At 24.8% G+C, this 19,467-nt stretch overlaps 2 protein-coding genes across 2 annotated transcripts in view; both read left to right on the top strand.

Moving 5' to 3' along the window:
- Sec24AB (Protein transport protein Sec24AB) overlaps nt 1–7,711 on the top strand; it is an 8,944-nt gene extending 1,233 nt beyond the window's left edge. Inside the window, exons 2-17 of the mRNA XM_017910307.1 lie at nt 507–666; nt 1,087–1,742; nt 1,978–2,124; nt 2,372–2,487; nt 2,705–2,807; nt 2,903–3,029; nt 3,210–3,319; nt 3,586–3,817; nt 3,912–4,069; nt 4,295–4,520; nt 4,698–5,027; nt 5,774–5,884; nt 6,042–6,214; nt 6,433–6,768; nt 7,024–7,127; nt 7,541–7,711. Coding sequence (XP_017765796.1) covers nt 528–666; nt 1,087–1,742; nt 1,978–2,124; nt 2,372–2,487; nt 2,705–2,807; nt 2,903–3,029; nt 3,210–3,319; nt 3,586–3,817; nt 3,912–4,069; nt 4,295–4,520; nt 4,698–5,027; nt 5,774–5,884; nt 6,042–6,214; nt 6,433–6,768; nt 7,024–7,127; nt 7,541–7,652 — 3,180 coding nt within the window. The 5' untranslated portion in view covers nt 507–527 and the 3' untranslated portion in view covers nt 7,653–7,711. The remainder of the gene's footprint in view (nt 1–506; nt 667–1,086; nt 1,743–1,977; nt 2,125–2,371; nt 2,488–2,704; nt 2,808–2,902; nt 3,030–3,209; nt 3,320–3,585; nt 3,818–3,911; nt 4,070–4,294; nt 4,521–4,697; nt 5,028–5,773; nt 5,885–6,041; nt 6,215–6,432; nt 6,769–7,023; nt 7,128–7,540) is intronic.
- An 8,854-nt stretch (nt 7,712–16,565) lies between these two features.
- Nucleotides 16,566–19,467, top strand: part of LOC108554896 (uncharacterized) — a 64,984-nt gene continuing 62,082 nt past the window's right edge. Inside the window, exon 1 of the transcript XR_001890728.1 lies at nt 16,566–16,620. The gene's annotated coding sequence lies outside the window, so the exon portion shown is untranslated. The remainder of the gene's footprint in view (nt 16,621–19,467) is intronic.

The following is a 19,467-nucleotide window of genomic DNA, read 5'->3' as shown; positions in this document are numbered from 1 at the left end:
GTTAAACTAGTGTATATGTAATAAAAAATATAGGAAAAAAGAATTTTGGAGAGTACAAGATATTTAACTCATATCATTTATATTCAGTAATATTTAGTCTTCGACTTATAGGAAGAAGTTAAACATTATATGTGACACCTAATAAATTTTATAACTCCAATGAATTAATGTATCATCAACTATTTTATATTAATAATTATTTTTTGTTATTTAAGATAAACTATTTTACTGCTAATAATTCAATAAATATAACTAATAAAATGTAGATATTTTGAATCTGTAAAATTGAGTATTTTTAAGTATGGAGATATAAAAAAAGAATATTTTATTCTTGTTTTTAAATAAAATGATTTAATTTTAATAAGTTATCAAATTTTTCTTCTTTCCTCACATTGTTAGGAATTATATTATTTACAGAAACTAAGGTAGGAATAATTATATATTTGTGGAGTCTATATAAAATTATTATTTGTATTGTTGTAATTCTTTAATTTATATCTTTTTAGTGACGTTTGGAAGTCATCGATATGTCTCAACCAACAGACTATCAATATCATACATATGGAAATGGGGGTAACTTAAAAAGTGGTCCCCCTCAAATGGTAAATGGACAAGCAAGTGCGACACACCATAATGGCATGCAATCAACAAATTATAACTTTACTGGTAAGTATACATTTAGATATGAAATATTACTATATGTTACTTTTAATTATAGAATAGAATAGAATTTGATATTTAATCTTATTTATTGCAATATTAATTTTATCTTTATTTATCTTTTTCTGTCATTTACTATTTTCTCTTGACATATTTAAAATTTTAAAAATAAGGAAAATAAATATTATTTGGTATTTTAATTATCATTACTGATTATAATGACATATGTTTTCTTTATTTATTTTCATTGTTATGTTTATTTCAAAGAACGATAATTTAGAAGTTTATGATATTTTATGAAATAACCTAATATTAAAGAAATTTTACTAAAATGTTGATTAAATAATTTTTTTCCCATACATATATTTGTAGTTGTTCTTTTAATATAATATTTAAAGTTTATTAAGCATTATGATTTGTTTTTAGGTACCTCATCATCACAGTCATCACGAGATCCATCTAGGGAAACCTCAAGAGACCCATCACCAACTCCATATCTTCACAATCAGTACAGGTCACCTTTACAACGACCTCCAATGCCTCCAGTAAATGGTCAACAAAATCCAATAAATCCAACTAATCCAATGAACATAATGCCACCACCACCATCATCAGTAAGGTTGCCCCAAAGTCAACAATATCCACAAATGTATAATGTACAGAATCAGTTTCAAATGCCAGTTATGAAAGGTCAAGCCCTGCCAAGAGATGAATCAGTAAATTCACAAGTAAATACACAAATAGAGCCACCAAAAGCAATGACTGGATTTGATCAAAACTTGGCACAGAACTCAGTATCAGACTCAAAATCTTATAAAACTGACGATTTAAATATTGTACAAGGTGTGCAAACATATGTGCAGCAACAAGAACCACAAAGTGCAATTCCCACTACTATGCAGCAAACTAGAGGACAAAGTATTTATCAACAAAATTTTGGAGGACAGAGAGTGTATCCTAAAAATGTATATAATGTACCACATTCTACCACTATACCAAATACAATGCCTTATGGTATGGTTGGTAGTGGGCAGGTTCAATCAAAGGTTCCAACTCCAACAGGATTTCCAGGGCAGAGAATGGTTTGTTTTTCTAAAATTTCATTTTATTATTTTACATAAAAGAATTTATGTGCTCTATTAATAAAAAGTTTCATTGCAATAATGAAAAATATATTTAATTAAATTTCAAAAAATATATTTTAATTAATTTTTGATGTAATAATACATTTCTAAATTTAAAATTGTTATTAGGTATAATGCTTTGTATGTGATATTTATGTTTTGTAGTTAAAAAAAAAAGTTTGATCTTTTTCAGTATCCAAATCAGCCACCAAATCCAATGAGTATGTCATATGATTCAATGAATAAACGATATTCAGAATCATATCCTGATCAAATGAATCAATTAAATAATCAAATGAATATGATGTCTGTTGCCCAACTTGGATACAATAAAATATGGGTATGGAATAGAAAAATGTATTTTTCAGAAGTTTTATGTATTGTAAAAAATTCATTGATATAGTTTTAATAGTTTAAATTATAAAAAATTTATATTATAAAAATAGATATCAAATAATATTCCAATTCTTATTTCTATATATGTTATTTTAAATTTAATTATATTTTTTAATTAAATTTTAATTAACTAAATTTAGAGATATTACGTTTTTTTACTGTTGGTAAACTAGTAGAATATCTTGTTTTAGGGAATGGAGAGCATTGATCTTTTGCAATGTAGAAACATTCTACCTGCAGAGAAAGTAGAACCACCAAAGATCAAACTTCATCAAGAGTTTCTAGACAGTGTTAATTGTAGTCCAGAGTAAGTATTTTATACATAAGAAGATGCAATGATTAATTTAAAAATTATAGTAATAAATAATGATTATTCAAGATATAACGATATTTTCATACAGGTTGAATTGTTAAATATATTAAATTTGTACTATTCTAGCACAATAATTATTACATTTAAAGTTATAATAATAATTAATTTTCTAATTTCACTTTAAGTGATTTTGTTATTATTTTTCTTACAGTATTTTCCGCTGTACACTTACGAAGATTCCTGAGACGAATTCTTTGCTGCAAAAATCTAGATTGCCTTTGGGAGTTTTAATACATCCTTTCAAAGACTTAAATGTAGGTACATTTTTCTTCATTGAATATTCAACATAATACGACATATTTTTAATGATTATTTATTTATTAATAACGAATCATTGTTGACCTTTCAGAACTTACCAGTAATACAGTGCAGCACAATAGTTCGATGTCGTGCTTGTAAAACGTATATTAATCCATTTGTATATTTCATTGATTCAAAAAGATGGAAATGTAATCTTTGCTATAAAGTAAATGAATGTAAGCATAGTTTTTTATATTTTTAATTTTAATATTTCCTTTATTTTATTATTCTTATTAATTTTATATGTATGTAATATTAAAAATTAGATTTAATAATGTTTTAAGTCCTAGTATCAGTCGTCCTTAATCAAATTTTTAGTATATGTTTTGGAATTTATACGAATGTTATGTTTATAGTGCCAGAAGATTTTCAGTTTGATCCTGTAACAAAATCATATGGGGATCCATCAAGGAGACCAGAAGTAAAAACTAGTACAATTGAGTTTATTGCACCCAGTGAATACATGGTAAGTAATCTGTAACATTAATACACATCATTGATATCAATTAAAATATTCATGTTTGAAGTATTCGATGTTTGTTTAATGAATTAAATTTTTGTAAAATTAATTTATAGAAATATGAAAAAGTTTTATATGCGTTTTATAATGATATAAACTATATAATTATTATTAAATTAATTGTCTGTTAAACGTATTTATTAAGTTATTTTTTTTGTAAGAATTGTTAAAACTTAAATTGAAAAATAAATAAAACAATAAATGTGTTTAAGCTGCGTCCACCACAGCCAGCCGTGTATCTCTTTGTTTTCGACGTATCGAGACTGGCAGTAGAGAGTGGTTATCTGAGCATAGTTTGCAACGTAATTTCAGAAGAATTATCAAGACTGCCAGGTGATGGTAGAACCCAAATTGGATTTTTAGCAGTAGACTCTGCAATACATTTTTTTGGAATACCTGATAATGTATCACAGCCTCAGGAAATGATCATGCTTGATATCGACGGTAAAATTACATTCTCATGCATCTTAAAATTTAAATATATTTAATTGTTATATAACTTAATGCATGTATCTAATAGTAAAAAATTTGTATGCAGATGTGTTTCTTCCATGTCCGGAAAATTTAATCGTTAATATGAAAGAACGGGAAGAATTAATAAGAGATTTATTGGCTCAATTGCCTACAAAATTTCAAGGAACTCATGATACAAATAGTGCTTTGGGTGCGGCGTTGCAAGCTGCATATAAACTTATGGTATGTGAAAAATATATTTATTCATTCGAAAAATAAAAATACATCAAGTGCATTGAATTATTTAATTATTAAATTAAAATTAAATAATTACATTAAAGAATTTTGTTTTATAATAAGATTTAATATTAAAAATAAACCAAGTAATTGGGTATACATACACATATATATTATGAAAGAAAGAAAAAAGTATTAAAAAAAAAGTAAACGTTTCTGATTTTATTTTAGTCACCAACTGGTGGACGTGTGACCGTCTTCCAAACTTGTTTGCCAAATCTAGGTCCAGGATTATTACAAGCAAGAGAAGACCCAAATAGTAGAGCGGGAAAAGACGTACCGCATTTAAATCCAGTCACAGATTTTTACAAAAGATTGGCGTTAAATTGTAGTGAGCAACAAATCGCAGTTGATCTATTTCTATTAAACTGTCAATATTGTGATCTAGCTACTCTTTGTACGTATTAATTTTAGATTATTCCCTTTACTGCTTATCGTGTGATTTTATGATATAATTTAAATAATTTATATATTAGAAAATTAATTTTTTATTTATTCAACATACTAATTATTTAAAAAGTAATTATCAAAAAATTAAAACAAAGATTATATAAATACAAATATTATATTGTAGCTGGTATGTGCAACTTTTCTGGAGGTTGCATACATCACCTTCCTCTATTCCGAGGTTCAAAACCACAACATGCAGAATTTCTCGATAGAATACTGAGACGTTACCTCACCAGGAAAATTGGTTTCGAAGCAGTGATGAGAATACGATGTACTCGAGGGTTGAGTATTCATACTTTCCATGGAAATTTCTTTGTGAGATCAATTGATCTTCTTAGTTTACCGAATGTCAATCCGGATGCTGGTTTTGGAATGCAAATTTCTATAGAAGAAAACCTCTCAGATGTGCAGAATGTCTGCTTTCAGGCTGCTTTACTTTATACATCAAGTAAAGGTAAGTATATTTATATGTTATTATTATTCTAGTTTTATTTAACTCTCTTAAGAATTAGAAGAAATGTTTCTAGAAAATATCACGCATAATACACTGTCCAACACGAATTTTGATCTGTAATATCCATTGGGTAAATTTTGTTATATGCACGTTACTGACAAGTATTTTCTCGGTCTGGTTGAATTAAAAACTGTTTTGGTAATTCTGCTGCATAATTTTTTGTAAAATGCAAGAAAAGAGTATAAAAAATATTTTTAAGCTTTTTTTTTTAAACTCTATTTTTAATGCGGCGGCTTATTTTTAAACTTTCATGACCACTTACTTTGAAAAACTCGGGAAATTCTCACCTAAGTTTTAAGATAAGGCTGAGCCTCTTAACATTTTTAGCGACTTTACAAAAACTCTTTTTTTCGATAACTGAGGGAGACAGCAATCTCGTTTATGCATACGTGTTCAAAAAGATAAACGCTACAAGGATCACACAACAGATGTTACAGAATGAAGAAAAAGTTAAAATTTGTTGGGCAGTGATATCTATATTATTTATTATTACCAGAATAAATGAAACTAATTATAAAAAAATTAAGATTTTATGTGGTACTTATATTATTCATCAAATTCATAGAATAATTTATTTAATTTTTTAGAATATATCCTGAAATTCTTTATATCAGATTAATTTTATGATAAGACTTATGCTAAAAAATTTGGTTAAAAAGGAACAAAACTAAAAGAATGTGTTGTAGGTGAAAGAAAAATTAGGGTACATACATTGTGCCTACCAGTAGTATCTACTTTATCTGATGTCCTTCATTCCGCTGATCAACAATGCATAGTAGGCCTACTTTCTAAAATGGGTAAGACTAATATTTCTAGCACACCATTAAATAGTATTATTACTAGAATTGAATAGAGTTTCAATACAGTATGTTAAAATTTGCTTTTCTACTTTCTTCAGTTTTATGGAAAAAAAAATATATGAGTATGTTTCCAAGTGAATTTATACTTTTACAGCTGTAGACAGATCTCAACAGTCTTCTTTGTCTGACGCACGAGATGCTCTGATAAACGTAGCCATAGATGTTTTATCAGCCTACAAATTGTCTCAATCAGTAGCCTCTGGTGGACTTTTAGCTCCAGCAAGCTTAAAATTACTGCCTCTTTATATTATTGCTCTGCTCAAATGTGTAAGTATTAACAAAAAAACTATGATTTTTATATAGAAATTAAATAAAATATAATTATATTTCTTTATTTATACAATATATACATTACCTTAATTATTTTGTTACTGTGAACAAATGATTGTTTATTTATTAAAACAATTTGAATAATCTAAGATAATTAGTATTTTGTTTCTTTTCATTTATTTGTAATTAAAAAATAATGTTTTCTTATTTTTCAGGTTGCCTTCAGATCAGGAACAAATACGAGACTTGATGATCGAGTGTTCGCAATGTACCAGTTGAAAACTCTGCCACTGTTTCAATTAATTCAAATGATTTATCCAGATCTTTATCCTATTCACACGCTTGAAGATCGAAATGTGAAAGATATTAGTGGGAAACTATGCCCCCAACAACCTAGACTGCATCTTTCTGCGGAGAAACTTGATTCTAGAGGTGCTTTTTTGATGGATACTGGCGATCGAATATTTATTCTGATCGGCAAGAATATCCATCCCTCGTTTTGTTGTAATGTGCTCGGAGTTTCTGCTTTTCCCTCGATACCAGAAGAACTCGTAAGTTCAAGTTTATCTAATTAATTATCTATAATTTAACATTTAGCTTATTTGCTATATTCATGTTTGTAATAAATAAAATTACATCTACGTTAATCATTAGTTTTTTGTTTTGTCTATTTTTTTTTTAAATCTCGTATTATTATTTAATGTAAAAAATATACTGAAAATAATGTATGAAATTAGTAAAAAATAGTTAAATATTGATTTAAAAAAGTTTAAGTAATTCAATAAACATGGAAATTTTATTTTCAGTATGAGTTACCAGAGATTGAGACGGCAGAAAATGAAAGGTTACGCAATTTTATATTTAGTCTGCAAGAAGAAAAGCCCTATCCAGCTTCTGTACAAATTATTCGGTGAGTTATTTTATTTCTTGTATCTAGAAGATTATTACATTTTAAATTGTTAAAAAGTTAATAAATGTTAAATAATAACGAATATAGAAAACTTAATATTTGTTTAAAATGAGTTGTTAGCGTTGTTATTCAGTTATACTCATATATTGAGGAATTACAAAGCTGCTAAAATTTTTATTAGATTTTATGCTTTATACAATCATTACACTTTTAAATATAATTCTAATTAATTAAAGTTGCGTAATTTAATGAATTTAATTAGAAATGTGATAATTTTTTAATAATATATATTTATCTCAGTCATATTTAAAGGGTAATATATAATATTTTTTTTAAAATTAATTATTTTTAATTTAATTCATATAATCGTGTAAGTTAAAATATGTTTAAGATTCTTAATTTTTAATTTTCAGAGATGACAGTCACTTCAGGACGCTTTTTGTTGAACGATTAGTCGAAGATCGTTTTGAGAATTCTTTAAGTTTCTACGAATTCTTGCAACATCTTAAGACTCAAGTGAAATAATAATAAAAGAAATCATTTTGGGGTTAAATGAATACAAAAAAAAAAAGAACAAACAGATCTTAATACACAAAAGCCATTGTTGATGACAGTGAAAGTGTTTAACAATCGTGAACTGTGTTCAAAATATGCGAACCTCTAAAAAACGATTGTTTGATCGGTTAATTAGAATGAAACACATAGAGATACAAAATATCATATATATGTATATATACATGTGTATATACATATACATATATATAATATATACACATCCATGTGTATATGTACATATATATGTATGTATATTGGTAATTATATACATGTATACATATATGTACGTATATATTTGTAGGAATGAATGTTATTCTTGTTTTAAGAAATGTTAAAGCATTTAAATACAATTCAGTTGTAATTATTATTTTATTACTATTATAATAATTATGTTATTCTTATTAGTTACACTATTTTTTTGAGTTTATCGGTTAAATGAATTTAAACAAATATTCTTTTTCTAATATTTTTCTGTTCTAAAAATTTTTAATTATTTAATTTTCAGACATTTAAAAAATTCCCAAAGTTTTTAATTTCAAATACTCCTTTTAATTACATTACGTCACGTGTTTAGCTATTTTTAACAAGTTTAAAAAGTCACGTAATTAATTGCCTAAATAATTGTGTCGAATTGCTTTGGGATTGACGTATTTCACGAAATTTGGTTTTAAATTAATTATCTTACGTAATTTGTATGTTTTAAGTGTAATATATTTTTTAAAGTAATTAGCCATTCGTGTGTTACAAAAGTTTTCTTCTCAATCGAAATGATTTTGTAAATAACCGTCATATTTTTGGCGTATCACGTACAGAAATTTTACAATAAATTACGAATTATGACTTATCAGCTACGTAATATAAAGCAATATATATACATGCAGAGTATTTCATAAGGTATGGTGTATCCAAAAAAGAAGAAATTCATACTCGCGAAATAAGATGAATCTTTTTTCAAACCCAACTCATTTATTTGTTTTAAGATGGTAGTGGTATATTTATATTATTTTATTTCTATTATAGTGAGGATTCTTTCCAAATAAGGTAGTTCGTATTAATAAGTACAGTTTTCTTCTTCTTGTGTTAACTTTTATTACTGAGGTGATTGAAATAGAAAAATTAACTTCTTAATTTACATACATATATGTATGAAAATTTCGAAAAGTGTGAAAAATGATGTAAAATATTACAATTATTTACATCTTTTAAGTACTTATATGTTTAATTTTAATTATTATTTAGGTAAAAGCACGTTTAATGATAATTGTAGACAAATTTTAAATATCATCTTATTTTTCATGCAAGAATTTTACATCTTTGGAATATACCACTCTTTATGAAGCAATTTATTATGTACAGAATGTCTCACTAAATATGATATGAAAGTATAATTGTTTTATTATTAATCCTATGAAAAAATTATTTATTAATATTGATGCAATTTTTATGTATTTTAATTATTTACTTTTGTTAATCAATATGTCAAATTAATATTTGCTACATTCACAAAGTTCATGGTATGAAAACTAATTTCTGTTCGTAAATAATTACAAATTTGTTAAGCTTTTCTGTTATTAATTTTTAATTGATAATTTTAAAAATGTTTTCTACAATAAGCAAATAGATACATAACAATTTTATTAATATATTCATTACTGAAGGAAAAGTAAATGTTGAAGAAAATATTAAATTTAAGCAAAATGAATTATATTAGTATACATAATTAGAAAAAAGTAGCATGTACATGAAATTGTTATGTTTTATTTGTGCAAATTATTGTGAGCTACGTAGCATGAAACGTTTTAATTTTACAATTGAATGAGTTAATAATCACTAGTAAGTTTTTCTTTTATGAAAAAAGATGTTACATTTATATTTAATGAGACGTACTGTGTATGAATGTACGTACGTATGTACACGTGTGTGTATGATGTACGTGTATATAGTATATGTATAGGCTGATCTCGAATTGACAAAGCTAATAACATATTATTTACAAGGAACATGATTTTTTTTTACAATTGCGATTTGTAGAAATGTGTAAACAAATTCAACGTGGATATAAAACCCAAAGGACATGAATTTAGAACAAGATAGGCACATCATATTAAACAAAAGTGATTTTACATTGCACATAAATACAACTTATAAACTGCTTCTAATTACTTTACAGGGCTTAAATTCTTATATATCACCTTGATGGCTATATTTTTGTTGCAAAGATAATGATTATAAGTACATATATATAAATTATACAAAAAGATAATGATTTTAGAATATATCAGTATAAATTATGAAACAATTGAGATAGACAAATTTTTGCAGTAAAATTTCTTATAAGAGAAAACTATAAGAAATTTGAAATTGGAAAACCACAAAGTAATTTTTTGCTCCGTAATTTTCGTTATTTTTATAAAGTACTGTAGTAATAACTGGATTTGGTATATAATTAATTTTTATATGATTTAATCAATTTTTATTATAATCAGTTTTGAGGTAGAAATACATTCATCAGATATAAATTCTTAATTTATATATATTGATTGTATGTATACATATATGTGCTGTTTATATACACTGGGTGTTTAAAATGCAAAACTTTCCAATTTATTCAGATGTATTTTGTATGAGTATACTTACTTAAATATACTTTTGATAAATTAATTGATACTGGTTTAAGAACTATTAATTAACCAAAACTAATTTGATATTAAATATTCTATAACGAAAATGTTTAATAATTTAGAAATTTATATAATTAGAAAAATATATTATTTATCTAAATCAGAGCATAAGAAATTTTTCGATAAAATATTTTAATTAAATATAGCCAAATATAAATAAACTAATATAAATTGACAACAAACTCTATAAACAAATATAATCGTAAGTTATAAACTACATATAAAATTTAATGCATCTAGATTTAGCTTATAATAACTTAAAAAGGTATGATCGTTTATTAAAACTAATATTTGGTATATTGCTTATGTAAATTATAAGTGAAATTTTTGAGTAATACTTGATGAATATTAACATTTTTCCTAACCAATTAAATTAATAAGGTTCTAATTGTTGAATTATGTTAATTTAACAAAATTTAGGATATAAAGTATAAAAGATAAAATAATTTTATAACAATTTTCTTGACTAAAAAATTTAATTTTCGTTTTTCGACAAGAAATAGACATATTATTTTATAAAAATATAGGTGTATAAATATTTGCTTTTGATTTATTACAAAAAGTCAATAGTTAATTATTTTCATTTTGTTTAACTATAAATCATTATTTGAAATAATTTGATCTTCCCTTATATATTTTGTAGTGAGTAATGGGTAAATAAATATATCGTATAATTTTTATTCTGTATTTTTTTACACCCAGTGTATGGAGACCATCAGGTTAAATTATTGAATGATAAAAATATTTTCTAGAGCATTTGACAATTTTTCTTCTATATCTTTTTGAATTTGATATTTTTCAAAATTATGTAATGTCTTTTATTACATGATATAATCAATAAAAACGTAGTTTAATAATTTATTTGAAATAATCATCAATTTAAATACTCATATTTGGAAAGTTTAATTTTATAAATTTTTTAAATTTAGGTAAGAAAATATTTTAAGAAAAAAGATAACGATTTAAATATTAGAGAAAATCTAATTTATAAGAAGTATGTATTTGTTACAAAGACATTTTTCTAATAACATAAAGACGTAATTATATATATGATAAACGATAAAAAGGGTGAAATTTAACAATTATTTATAACTTAGACTGCTGCATGTATTTTCAAAATTGAGATTACCTTTTACACTATCCTCACGTTATCCTCAGAATGTATAATACTCATGTAATTTCAATCACTATTAATGCCTCACATAATTAGAGAGATTTATGAACATATGTACATTACACGAAAGGCAGCTCGGCACATGGACATGTTATATGAAACGGTATCGAATTATAGCATCTTTACAGAGAATATAGAGATAGCTATATTCGTTGTTGGATACATACTATAGGTATATGTAAGCATATGTAAATGGACGATTATGCCTCTCCTTTGGTTAATTCGAGATAAGTCTATGCAGAGAAACAGGAAACTTCTGAAATTCTGTTTCTCCTACCAAAAGATGCTGCCAAAAGAAGACAAGTATTCGAATATTTTTCTTAAATCCAAACAAATCGTGAATCAACGAGACGGAAACAGTGGTGGAAAGATGATGTAAGTTATAAATTGCGCTGTAAAAGGTGCAAGAAATAAAACTCTTAACACTGTACAATTGTCTTTGAATTTTCTTACTGTAACGAGTATATCGACTGACAGATTTTTGTCAGTTAAATGTGTTTCGTTATGAATATTCAAAGCTGGGAAAATTCTGCGATATTTAAATACCGTTCATTTATTATTTTCCAGAAATGCTTCTTTAATCAAATATACGTTCATGTTTTGTGTACCAAAAAATATCAGTGATTCTTTATGTGATATTCGTATATGCTTTGTTGAATGTAATCCAATGATTATGATACTTACAATACTTGTTAGTTAGATATTTAATAATTATGATCATACTATTTTCGGCTATTAAAAATTCTAATATATATTATTAATATTAGAATTTTAATATTAGAATAATTCTAAAAATTTTATTAATAATTTTAAACATAAACAAAAGTTGTGTGTTGTATAATATTTTAATGATCTGAAAAGAAAATATATTATTTCTATATAATTAATATTAATACACTTCGTAAAGAATATACTGTAATAATCATGTACTTGTTTTAAAAAATATTTTAGGCTTGCTTTGAAATATATTAATTATTGTTTTCAAATATATAATACATTTAATACATATATTTCGACAAAACATATACTTCACACATATCAACAATTAATTTGAAAATCTTGATTTATAATTTTGATTTAATTTCGATGAAATTTTAATTGATATTGTTTCAGTCTTTAATATGAATTTTATTAAAAAGTTTATTTGTAGTATAACTAAATTTTTATCCAAATTTTAAGTATCCTTGATTTTTTATTTATGATAAAATATCTTTTTAATAGTATTATTACATATTCCAGTTTTTATCAATTCTTATATAGTTCCTATACTTGTGTATTAAATATTTTAAATAAATAAAGTGTAATAATAAAAAGTAAAATATGCCGAAGTTGATCAGAAATTATATCACAGTATTGTCGATAATGATATTAAATGTATTTATTTATTTATTTTGTTTTTATAAAATAAATAAATTTAATTAGCTTTCTACTTCCAACGACAATGAAAAAATAAAAATTTCTATAAAATATTTTTTATAACATATTTATTCATTTAATTTTCTATAAGATTTTGTTTAACCTGAAAATTATTTTTTACGTTTTACAACATTCATCTTTTACATTTTATTTAAAACATTTTATCTGTATTTTTAGATTCTTTGTTATTATGTGCGATACAATAATATTTTTGCATATGTCATGTCAAATGTTTCGTAATGTATATAAATAAAAAAAGAATATGTGGTATTTCTTTTCAGTGTTTTCACGTGAATTCTCTTTTTGCGAATGTTACAAAATATTCTGTCTCATATTACGTTGGATTAAATGTACCAGTTTTAGGGGATCAAATTTTCAGCACTGTTGTTCACAGTACAAAGGACACGGACAAACGATTTACTGGTATTTTTATCGTGTCACATGCCCCGTAGATTGCTGTTGACCCATGATATTTATTAAAACTATAACTTTCGTTAAATAACCCGATATGTTAGACGACTTTAATATTAGAAACTTTTATAATTAATTCATAGAAAATTAATTAGAAGAGGAAGAATAATTAAATAAACGTTATTTTTAGGTTGCACAATCTTTGTGATAAATTGATTTCCTTCAGTTTCGTTTATACAGGATTATTGAGGTAAGACTAAGAAAATTAAATAATCTGAAACATTAGATATCACGTAAAAACGATATTGTAGTTTACTATAGTTGCTTTTTACAGTTTATTATGCTATAGAAAATTTTTTGATAATTTAATATTGTATTGTAAATATTTTCGTGTGATACAGTCGTAATAAAAGAAACAAAATTTTTCTATGTTATTTATTTACTAATTATTTATTTAATGGTAACTTTATGTATAATATTTTTCATTTAGTAATAATAAAATGAAAATGTCAAATATTATATGTGAAGGGCTTTCGTTAAACAGAAAATAACACTTATTATGTTTTTACATAAAATAGAATTAAGGTTATTACAATTTTCTTGTATTCTTCTTGTTTCGATATTTTATTATAGTAAATGGAAAAAGAAAGAAAATGGAACTGCAATATTTTTGTGTGCCGTTGTTTACTATAATCGTAATTTCCGTTCTACTTTCGATATTTTATTGAAATATTTGGAGTATCAAAAATATTATTTGATTTAGTAGAATAGTTATTGCAATTTATACTTATGAAGGGAAGTAATATTTTTTGGAGGATTTTAGCTATTACAAGTTCAAGTTTACAAGTTTCCTTATTATTATTATTATATTAGCTTATTATGAATTTAATTTAAAAAAAAGTATAAATGCAAGTTGCAAAAGAATTAATTTTTTTCTTTTTTTATTTATTTATTTATTGTTATTAACTTTATTGGGAAATTAAGTTGAATATACACAGGATAGAAATTTTTTTAGCTAAAAAGTAATAAAGTTTGCTATTGCTCGTCTAGAAGATTTTTAAGGTAAGTTTCGTTAAATTTTCTTTCATATTAATTGACAAATTATTATTATTATAATGTTCTATATAGAGGTATAATTAGTTATAAAATTGAGTTTCAAAATACTATATTTAATTATGTAAAAATACTACTCTTATGTTGAAATTTTTAAGTTAGTGTGACAAAAGTTGGAAGAATTTCCAATTTCCATTTAATTTTATTAAAAAATTATAATTTCCTCCCCAAAAAGTTCACAGAGTTATTAATTTTTTACTGTTTTTTAATTTTATTCCCATTCTCGAATTTTTGATATTTTTTGATATAAATAATTTTGAAATTTACATGTAATATGAAAAAATTTTAAGAAAAATACTATCAAAAAAATCTTATTTGTTATGTTATCTTATCTTTTTAACTCTGAGACGTATTATCATCTCATTTTCTTGAACCAAAGTTTCTCCAAAGTTTTGCAAAAATAGATCTTTAAACTGGTTAAATTTTCTTACTAGAAAGCTATTCGTATAATACATTATTTCGTAAATTTGTTAAATTCCCTATTTTTCATATATTTAAGAAAATATTTTTATATTTTATATTTTTATATATTAATATTTTTAAGGAAATATATGTTATTTACAGAAACAGTTAACGATACAAATTTTGCGTATAAAAAGTTACTATCTTCAAGCGTTACTCTATTTAATCAAAGTTAAAAATGGAGGGTATAATTAGACGTGAATAGATTCATATTATGATGTTTCACGTATCTGACACTGGATGACTTGGTAATAAATCGTTCTCTAGTACTGAATATATTTACTTTATTTACAAATTAGTTACTAGAAAATTACAAATAATTTTGTATTCGAACGTAAAAAAGTATTTTAAGAGGTTTATTATAACATTTTGGTTTGAAAAGAGATAATAAAACCATATTGAATGTATTTTTCATAAGATATAAGTGATATTCGGTAAAACTTGAACAAGTAACGTAGTCCAATTAATTTGTTAGTATGAAATAAACAACTATTTATCGAACAATTATTTACTCTCTTATATAAAGAAACATTACATACACTCGTATTTCCTTATGACATATATATATTAAATTTACATTCTATTAATTTTTAGGTAACATTTTTTACACTTTAATTGTTATTGAGTATACCAACTTCTAATAAGAATTAGCAGGAAAGATATTTATTTATATAAATTTAATAATTTAGTAAATAATTATGTAAATATATTTTTTAAAGCTACCATAAAATATCCGATAAATTTATTCAGTTCGAATATTTTAAAAATACATATCAACGATATTGTTCAAATATTAAAGTATTTAGTTTTGATTTATGAATTAAATAAAAAAATTTATATTTTAATATTTCATTTGCAACATCGATATTTCATTTACAATATTAATAATATAAAAATTATAACAGTAAATAAAAGCTTCTTCAAGGTTATCGAGGTGGGTAGTAATACCGTAATAATTATTAATTAAATAAAAAAATTTGTATTTTAATATTTCATTTACAATTTTGATATTGCATTTATAATGTTAACAATATAAAAATTATAACAATAAATAAGGTTCGTTAAAGTTATCAAGGTAGATATTAATACAGTAATAATTATTCCATTCGATTTTTCATCTAACGATATTAATCTAAACGATAAACGCGCATGCGTGGTGCGAGTATCGTATAACACGCTTTCATGATACGTAGAAGTTATTATTCTTAAACTAAGTTATTTCAAATAACTTCGAAATCAAATTGATAATTCGCGAATAAAAAGTCATATCTTCAGAATAAAATAACCTTTCGATATATCACAACTATAATCGTAAATAACATTTTCTTTACTCGTTAAAATCAACATGTTCCAGCTATGTAAATTCATTACTCGAGTTCAGGCATATTTGCAAAGCTTCATACTTTATGCTTTTCACTTTCAGGATAGTTACACTCTTCCACGGTACGATAAATTGGTTGCGAACATTCATAATACTAAGGAATGATAAAGCGCAAAAGTTTCACTCCATCAACCCTCCAGCAGATGGCGCTTTATCAACCTGTTCCCAGGTGAACGGAGTCAGTGCGCATGTGCGTCGACCTATTGCTTTGGTCGAGCGGTGCTTAAGCCTCTGCCAGTAGTGGTGCGGCGGCCACAGCGAGGGCTGGTGCTTTTCGTGGTGTTCGCGACGACAAAACCGGTAAGCACCTTTTCATCCTCTTTTAGATTTTCGATTCGTCCTGCAGTCGCTTTAGTTTGTATTCTAATCGCTTGTCCCGCCTTTTTCTTTCTTTACTTACATTCACTGTTTCAAAGTAAAGTACATAGTCCGAACTTTGGCGGGATAAGGATGCTGCGTGCGCGATTGTTATTATGAGAAATTCAGGATTGTTCTTTTTTTTGAGACTCCCTTGGCTCGATAAAACCCCCCTCCGCCATTTTGACTCGTCCTTACCGATCGATAGGAAGAAGATAATTGGTGGTATTACCGACGCAGTGATTATTTCTTGACCGCGATGAATTAAAAAAATAATTATTATCGCTTATCGATAGACAGGTGGCGCTTGGGTTTTTTCCTCAACGGTTGCATCTTTATCCTCCCTCTTTGTTCTCTCTCTCGTCCTGGTCCGTGATTTAAATACGATAGTCTTTGTTCACCGCTTCGGTTGTTTGCTTTTAATTATTATTTAATTAATTTCACACAAGTCTAAAAAATATTAAGATTTATATTAGATTCGATACTCAACCTTTTTATAGTTTCTATAATTTCTAGAAATATATTTAACTTAAACTTTTAACCAATTGTTTTAAAAATGATACTGGCTAATATTTTCTGTTACTACGTATCGATTAATAATTCAGGCAATTTTTTATAACTAACTGCAATGTAACAAATATTTGTTATAACCATGCTTAGAAATTTATTTAAATCAAAGGTTTATTCAAAATTCGTAAATAATAATTTTTGATAGGGATTCGTTTGCGTTTCTTTTTGACGATATTCATAGTTAATAGGTATAGTCCCTGTACCATTGTTATTGATTTCAGTATACAGTAGTAATTTGCTTATTAATGTGGGCTATTTTAGTGGAAACCTAAGTTTTTGGTTCACGCAGTAAATAGAAATATTGTAAAGGTTTCCTCTACCTTTACCTTTGGATATAGTAATTTACCGTGTACAAATAGTATACGCGACGATTAATATCTTATGTAGCAATTAACTTTGAATAAAAATTTATAGGAATTCTATATTTTTATTTAAAGTTTATAGCAATTATCGTGGTAAATACTAAATACTAATAACTACTATAACTTAACTACTAACACATTATTCTAAAAATAAAAAATGTTACAAGTTATTTTTAAATTATTATTTATGGTATGCATAATAAATATTAGAAATAGCTTAAAAATTTTTATTTGTAGTACACACAACAAATATTACGTATTACTACCAAATTATTATTTTCAATATACGATAACAATTATACAGTATAATGGTGTAAAGAATATGTTATATATATAGCTTTTAATTATTTATGATACGATAATACACAGTATTAGTTACACGTAGTTATTGCAACAATTATAATATTCTGTATAAAAGTTGCAGACTATTTTTAAATTGTTATATATAATATACAAGAGAAATTGTATATTATATATATTTTTAGTGATATATGAATATATAAATTTATAAATATATATTATGTAGTATATTATGTTTACAATTTTTAATGTCATTATTTTTAAACATTTTCTTTTACACTTGCATGAAGTAGCACAGTACATAAATGATTAATACTTTGAAATTGTACCCAGGTAATATAAATATACATTATGTAGAATTTTTTCACGTGATTATTTACAGATTCTTTTCTTCTATGTTTGTTTAAACTGTTTTTAGAGAGAGAGAGAGAGAGAGAGAGAGAGAGAGAGAGAGAGAGAGAGAGAGAGAGAGAGAGAGAGATAATGATCCTCGTATCTTCAGTTAGTTTGTGTCTATCTTTTTCTTCTTCTCTTTCTCTTTAGTTATAAATCAGAATGTGCGTTTCCGTGTGAAACCAAGAGACAATTGTTTTCAGGTCTTGTGCATATATTTTTACAAGAATATTATATATTTTGCACATAAGCTTGAAAAATTAATTAAATAATTACGTAATAAGAAATTTTTAATGTTTCAAACATTTTGATATATGTTTTATAGTTGTACTTGATATCGAATAGCGTAATTTATTCATTCTGTATGTAATTTTTGAAAGAATTTTTTTAATACAGAATGAATAAAACTACAATATTTTATTACTGGATGTAGAAAATGTTTGCTATAAAAATTATTTATTTTTAATAGTTAATGGTGGGAAATATATATTTTATTAAATGAAGAATAAATTATAAGATAAAACGATTATATAGTGTATACTATGGTATATACTATAGTAGTATATAATGTATAATCGGTTATTTCTGTTAATGTATACTGTATAATTATTTTTCTTTTATTTGCATCGACTTATGCTCTTCAGATCTTGTTAAAATGTAAAAAAATATTATCCAACCATAGTTGACCATAAATTAATCATAAACTTATAAGCGAAGTAAAATATATTTCCAACATAAATAAATAATAACTATTGCTTTTATTTTAATTTCCTTTAAAGCTCTACGAGAGAAAAATTAGATAAAATTTATTTCTAGCACAAATAAATAATAGCTATTGTTTTTCTTTTAATTTTCCTTAAACAATCTTCTTTACGAGAGAACAAATCAAACGGTGTAAAATATAATAAAATAAATGAATGTGAAATATAAATTAATACAAAAATCTAATAATCGTCATAAAATATAGCAATAAAATAAAATAAATATTTGTATCAAAACAACATATGGAAAAATAATCTTGAAGGAGTAATTAATTTAAGTTGTACTTTATTGTCGCATAATTCATTCTTTTTTTGAGTTTTCTTGCTTAATATCTCTCTATGCTTTGGTTTCTTCTTGTACAAACAATCCTGTATTTTATACTATTGACATATTTTTGTTACTA

This window comes from Eufriesea mexicana, unplaced genomic scaffold (genome assembly GCF_001483705.2).
Source record: "Eufriesea mexicana isolate 0111107269 unplaced genomic scaffold, ASM148370v2 scaffold93, whole genome shotgun sequence".
In the NCBI taxonomy this organism is placed as follows: Eukaryota; Metazoa; Arthropoda; class Insecta; order Hymenoptera; family Apidae; genus Eufriesea; species Eufriesea mexicana.
This window is presented reverse-complemented; position numbering and strand designations above follow the sequence as displayed.